General features: G+C 40.6%; 1 protein-coding gene across 10 annotated transcripts in view; it reads right to left on the bottom strand.

The window, feature by feature from the left end:
- Nucleotides 1-6,838, bottom strand: part of LOC102681371 (dystrophin, isoforms A/C/F/G/H-like) — a 428,634-nt gene that overhangs the window by 62,240 nt on the left and 359,556 nt on the right. For all 10 annotated transcript variants that reach the window (XR_004150464.1, XR_004150465.1, XR_421758.2 and 7 more), the window contains one exon: nucleotides 6,400-6,523. Coding sequence is in view for 1 of the 10 variants with exons in the window: in XM_031510344.1 (XP_031366204.1) it covers nucleotides 6,400-6,523 (124 nt within the window). In the remaining 9 variants the exon portion in view is untranslated. The remainder of the gene's footprint in view (nucleotides 1-6,399; nucleotides 6,524-6,838) is intronic.

The raw sequence follows: 6,838 nt of genomic DNA, 5'->3' as shown, positions 1-6,838 counted from the left end.
TATATATATATATACCTATGCATTACGGGAATTGAACTGTATAAACTAATAAATTATAAGCGAGCAAATAAACAAATCGAAACAAATGAACAAAAGCAAAGACGTAGGAAAAACGAATGGAAGATAAACGTATCCAAGCCGAATATTTAAATGACCGAACGCGTATAATATTCCTTCCAGATTTTACAAATTCCAATTAATTTTCACGCGTTAAATTTCAACCGTTGCACATTTCATATACGATGGTATCTTCGAATTGAGCCATCTAATAATTCCTCGCAACAATAACAATACCAATTCATTCTCGAATTTGCCCATGTTTTCGGCAAATAGAGAGGGATTCTCCAAATTAACGGGGATCGATAAATCTTAATCCTCCTCGTTTAAATCTCCGCTTTTTCAAAACCGAATTTGATTTCCGTTCTATCACGCCTTCAGTGAAAATCCTCCATCTTCCCTCTTTCTTTCTCTTCTCTACCTTTCTTTTTTCGATTTCAAACAGGCGACAGGTAACGAAGCGTGATGAAATGACGTTTGTATCCCACGTTTGTATTTTGACGATGTCCGTTCTATCGCCATCGAATTAATTGTCCTATGAATCACGCATCGTATCACGCAGGGACAGTTTTTATGTGCATGCTTAGCATTGATAACGTACCAACCCTACCTGCCTCGTTCCGCCGCCATATCTGCCGTGCGTTATGATGATTTATGTTTATAGTTCCAGATGCCCTTTCACTCGATTTCCGTCGTTATTCGCCCGATCCACGGATCGATCGATGCATCGATACGCGGAGGAAAAAGAGAGGGAGCGGGGAAAGCTAATATTCACTCCTCGTTCGATCTTTTTTTTTTCACGCTTGATCCTGTTTCGCGATAAAAGCGGGAAAATCGCGCCGTGATGAATCGAGATATCAAGGCGGAAAGATGTACATTATCGATATACGAGAATCATTACTATACGTTAAACGTGAGTTTAGTATTTAATTTTGAAATAATGAGTGCAATATTCGCGTCGTTCTCGAAACTCACGAGAATTATTTTTAAAAAAAAAAAAATTCCGCGACTGATTAACTCTTTGTTAATATTTCGATACTCTTTTTTAATTTAGCGTAAAATTAAAAATTTGCTTTTTTTTTAATAAAACGTAACTTTAACGATATATATTTTAATTCCTATTTTATAATTTTATTACTAAAAAAAAAAAAAAATATAAAGAATTACCGAAATTAAATTACGAATGTACAAAAAATTTGTCGAAATGACGGATCTCGAATTTTCTTTTTTAGTTTTATCCAATTATCCAAAATTCTTTTTGATAAAAAAAATTAATATCGAGGGATCGTTATTTTCAATATTTTCGGAGCAAACTTGTCCTTTAAACTTTAAATTCCAATCGACGTCACGTGCTCTCACAATTGTCTACTTGGAACTTGTCCAAACAATGTGTTCATAGGTGTTTCCTAGCGCATGCCAGAAGTGCGACAGACGACAGGCGTCGACAGGTGGATAGAGAATCGAATTCGAGGAACGCGATCGAGAAGTCGAAACAGGTAGCAAGTACATCTAAATCAGGCCGATCGTGGGCCCGCTAAAGAGACATCACGGTCTGTACGGGGAAAACACCTGAAAACTATTTTCCCCCCTCCTCGAATCGAATTAGGCGGTCGTGTTCTTCATCGGTAAGCCATCCATTCAACAGTTGCCGCATTCGATCCCCGGTCACGTACATCCACCCTTCGTTTCCCCCTCTTCTTTTTTCCCCCTCCATCGACTCCTTTCCTACAACCCTTCGCCGTTTTTCTTTTTTTTTTTTCCTTCCTTCGCTCGCTTCTTTTTCCACTCCAACTTCTCCTGTTTCAGAAACTGACCACTGAATTGGCGTAATTGCTTCTCTCCTGCCTCAACATTTTTCTATTCCATTATGACGACGTATTGATATCACGTTATCTTTCCACAAATCCGATAAATCTTACAAACGTTCAACGTGTATATCGTCCAATCGTGGAGAGAAGGGAAAAATATAATTATCGATCATTCGACACTTTGGTGCCACTTCCACCATTTAACGTATTGCAAAGAGAAATATTTTCTATAATTATTTTCTCTTCTTATTTAATAGAATGTCCAATTTCTTCGTTTCCTGCATTCTTACAACATTTGACGTATAAATCTTCTCTCAACTCTTTTAAATAACACAATATATATTCTCGTTTCCTTGCAAAGAAACAAATCGAAATTCCGAGAAAACACCGCGAAATAAGACGAACAGCGAGTTTCGAAACAACGATCCATCAAACATCTCGTTTTCTCGAGGATTCAAGAGAGATGGTGACTTCCACTCCCGCAACAAATGACCAGAAAATTCTCCATCGATCAATTGCGACATTACGAACGCTTCTGGGGGGAGGGTGAATCACGTACGATCACGTGTTCAATGCAAGATAATGAGCAAGAAGTGGTGGATAGCGGATGAAAACCTACACGCAGAGGAAGAAGCCCACGGTTACGGATGTCGCGAAGCCGCAGAGATTGTGGATCCGATCGGAGACACGCGGAGGATCGCCGCCTCCAGCGCGAGGACAAGCGGAACTCGCCCGATGCACGATTTCGTGGCTGCTCGACAGGGAGTCACGTTCGATGAAACGTGCACGGCATCGAGCAGTCTCGGGCGTTGTCGTAACGTCAATAAATTTCAACCAATATAACACGCCGCATCCCAGCACGCCATCAGAGATCGTGCTCCGCTATCGACCTCTTTTGCCCAGCTGTTCGGGATCTGGCCCGTGAAATCCAATCGAATCGAATCCCCTCTCCTCCGCTCAGAAACGCGCATAGTAGCTCGCAATTTGTAACTGACCATTGCTTCAATGGCGATCATCGACGATCTTGCCATTTTCAACCCCCGTAGCAGGGGGTGGATCGAAATGGAAGTGGAATTTTTATCGGAGCGATTTGAAATCGAAACAACGGTGGTTTTTTAGGATCGTTTTTCTTGGAAAATGTGGTGAAGAGGAAAAGGGAAGTCTGTCGATGTTGGAGCACCGTGATCTTTAACCCTCGTAAGGCGAGGACGAGGAATTTTCAATTTTCGAAGCGGTTTGAAATCAAAATAGCGATGTTTTTTCTTTGAAATCATTTTTCTTTGAAAATGTGGGGGAAATGGAGGAAGATGTATACGGATATTAGAGTGAACGCTGCACTCTATACGCGCCGTCATCGACGAACCATTTTCAACCTCTCATAAGGTCGAGAAGATTGATGCGAGCGGGTCGAAAATAGAATTTTTATCGAAGTTGTTTGAAATCGAAACAACGGTGTTTTTGGAAATCATTTCTCTTGGAAAATGTAGAAAAGAAAGGACATTATCTAAATCGATGGAACACTGTGATCTTGATCTTGATTTTTAATCAAAATTAAATTTTCATCGGAGCGGTTTGAAATCAAAATAGCGATGTTTTTTCTTAGAAATCATTTTCCTTTGAAAAATGTGAGGGAAAAGGAGGGAGATGTATATTAGAGCGAATACCGCACTCTATATATCCATCGACGGACGATTTTCAACCCTCCATAAGGTCGAGGAGGAGATTGATGCAAGGTTCAATAGCGGATCGAAAATGGAATTTTTATCGGAGCGATTTGAAATCAAAATAAGGATGTTTTTAAAAATCATTTTTCCTCGAAAATGGAAGGAGGGATCCGATATTAGAAGCGAATAACACTTGCCAGGAAAAGTTGGGGCTTAGAGTTTCCGATCTCCTGCGAGACGTTCTCTTCCAAACCTTACAAGTTTCGCCAGTTTCTCTCCACTTAGATACTCGTAACTAGATTGATACGGTCCCGCGGTTCCCCTCGAGTGGTTCTCGTTTGACCATTGACCGCGCAAGTTTTTGTTTCCACGTTGGGAAACACCACGTTGAGAAACTGCGTTATTCAACGTTTAATGGTATCGCGAAGTTGAGAATCGTAGTGACCGACTTGGAAGAGATATTGTGCGTATATGTATATATATATATTCTTCTTCTTCCTTTTTTTTTTTTTAAGAAGCTAATTAATATAAGGAACAATTAAGCAGAGATGCACTCAATCCTCGTGTCGTTCTAACGAGAATGAAAATGAAAGGCATTGTCTTTTGTCTGGCAGGGAACAGGGGCGGTCCGGTGACGTTTGTTTCTTCCCTTTAATGGACGAGCCCCCATTTTCTGGCAAGAACCCACCCCTCTCTCGGTTGAATCCTTCTTCCTCCTCTTCCTCCTCCTCCTCTTCCTCCTCTTCTTCTTCTTGGTCAAATAACCATAAATTCCCGTGTTTCGCGTTTCTTAATAATCCCGGTTTCGAGAGGGTGGAATTATCTAAATGAAATATTCAAGAGGGACCCACGGTTACATGTACGCCGTGGTTATTGTACGTGAAAGCCGGTGACAAGAACGAATGAAGCTCGTTTCCAAGGGCCGGCTCTTGTTCCGTTGGCTTGAGTAAAAGGAAGCGAGGAAGAGAGAGAGAGAGAAAAAAAAGAAGGAAAAAAAAAAAAAAGGAGGAAGCGAAAGAGAAAACTTCTCGTATTTTATCAGCCCACTTAACAATCCTCTTCATTCCGCGGCGACAAATTCCCGCGAGGGGCCATCCTTTGAAGCTACAACTTTAATCAATTTTGCCCCCTCCCATCTTCCCACCGTCTTCCGTTTTCAATTTCTGAACGTTCACCCCCGAAACACGGAGAGAAGAGTAATCCGTCGTCTCCACGCTTGTTTCCAACTTTTAATCGAAAGATACTTAATATTCCTCATTTTCCTCGTTTCGATCCATGTCCAATCGGAGATTGAATTATTAAAAAGAATTGATAAACTCTTTCTGATCTAATTTAGATTAGAACCATCACTCCGATTGTTTTCGTCTATATGGATACGTAAGCTTTGTCTTTAAACACGATTAAGAAAATAATCTGAACGGAAATTAGCCCCGTCGGCAATTTCTCTTCAAATTTCCCTCTTCGAATTCGAAGTAATAATAATTCTCCAAAGCAAACGCGGGCCGATGCACTTTGAAAACGGCCGGTTCTCAATATCTTAAAAAGCCTCTTCTTCCCCTCCTTGTTATCCGAAAAATTCCAACTCGAGACGAGAAAAGTCTGAATTCTTGCACAACCGATCGGCTTTCTTCTCCTTACCTTTCTCGCGTCTAATTGGTATGGAAAAATCGCGGAAAGGAAAACGCCACGAATTACCGGGATTGAAAACGGTAAAACGGCCGCGCCTCTTAATTACTAGGCCTCCGTGCTATTGGCGAATTCAGTCGGTCGCGGATTGCGGACCAGTTCTCGGAGGAAGCCAACGAACGTACTTGGCCGACTTTTTCTTTACACTTCCAAGTGAACTTTCGTCCCCTGGATTATCGCCGTTTCGTGGCCAGTTCGACGATTCCTTTTTGCCTCAAATTATTTTTATCGTGAGTCGCATCGAAAGTAGATGCATCCATCCCCTTCGTCTTCGTTGACTCTTTCGTTTATGAATTATTTTTATAGAAATATTGGATGCGTTGATATGAAGATCGATTTTTTTGTTTAGATTTAGAGGAAGATCTAATCATTCATAAATTAGACATCGAATTCGACATTTCCACAAAAAGATATCGATATTGGTCTTCATATCGGAAGAAGTTAACTTAAAGAGGAAGGAAATTCTAAAATCTGTGTATAAATAATTGGTTGATTAATTATCACTCGGTTTAAAATAATTATCGTAATTTCTTTTCGAGATATTCATTCCTCGCTTCCTCAAGAAAGAAGAGAAAGATTCATTTACTTCACGATTAATTTCGTTTACAGAAGCTTCAATTCAAATCGGTAACTAGGGTCGTTAAACTTGGCTTCACAAAGATTTACTCGGCTTTACAAAGTCCTTAAACAGCTTTAAGAGCTCCGAACTTGGTTATTTCTCCGAGTGTCTAAACCGTTCAAACACATATTTCTAAGAAGGGAGGTTAAATTTTAATTAGAGCCAATACAATTACTATCCATAATTGGACCTTTATGTGATACTTTTCTATTATTCGTGATATCTCGATATCCGATTTCAATTAGAACATCTATTTAATTAAAACCGACCACGTTTCGAAATTAAATTAAACCTTTGACGCATTTTCAGAAATCTTATCCCATTAACAGAATCTCTATTTTATTCAAAGTGTTTAATTAAATTGATGTAATTATCTGAAGCCTTCTTCTTTTTTCTTTCTTTTCTTTTTTTACGAAACACTTTTTTCAACAAACAAACACCTCGAATAATATTAAATTCTCTTCAACGGAGGAGATAAATATCCCCTCATCTATATTACTGATAATTTACGCGAAAACTGTGGAAACTACGAGAAAAAAAGAAAAATAAAAGCCAATCGACTCACCTTCGGAATCCGACGTGTCAGAGAGGGGAGGCTCGTTGGCGATGTACTGCCGTCCGCTCAGCAAATTGTTCTCGACGATCGGTCGTTTGTCCTCGAGCTGCCTCCTGAACCCGCGATGATCGTCCTGCAATGCAGAAGAAACGCGTCCACGTGAGGAGGGACGAGGGGAAAGAGACCGTTCACGCTCGAGTTGTTGCTCGTTTGCTCGCCTGCACGCCCGACAACCTAAGTAGGCTAATTCACCGGGCTTTAAACGTCGCGACCAAGCGCACACCCATCGACGTCGTCTTCATCCCGTCCGCCGCGTGCATTCGTAATTTCGTTTGACAAGGCATCGTGGCGCAGACGACTCTAAACCGCGAGTGGTTGACGCGAATGGAGAGAAATGAAAAAAGAGATGATGAAAAACGAATAACACAGAGAGAGAGAGAGAGAGAGG

The sequence above is a fragment of the Apis dorsata genome, unplaced genomic scaffold, assembly GCF_000469605.1.
Source record: "Apis dorsata unplaced genomic scaffold, Apis dorsata 1.3 scaffold_222, whole genome shotgun sequence".
In the NCBI taxonomy this organism is placed as follows: Eukaryota; Metazoa; Arthropoda; class Insecta; order Hymenoptera; family Apidae; genus Apis; species Apis dorsata.
Note: the sequence above shows the minus strand (reverse complement) of the source record. Positions and strands in the feature narration are given on the sequence as shown.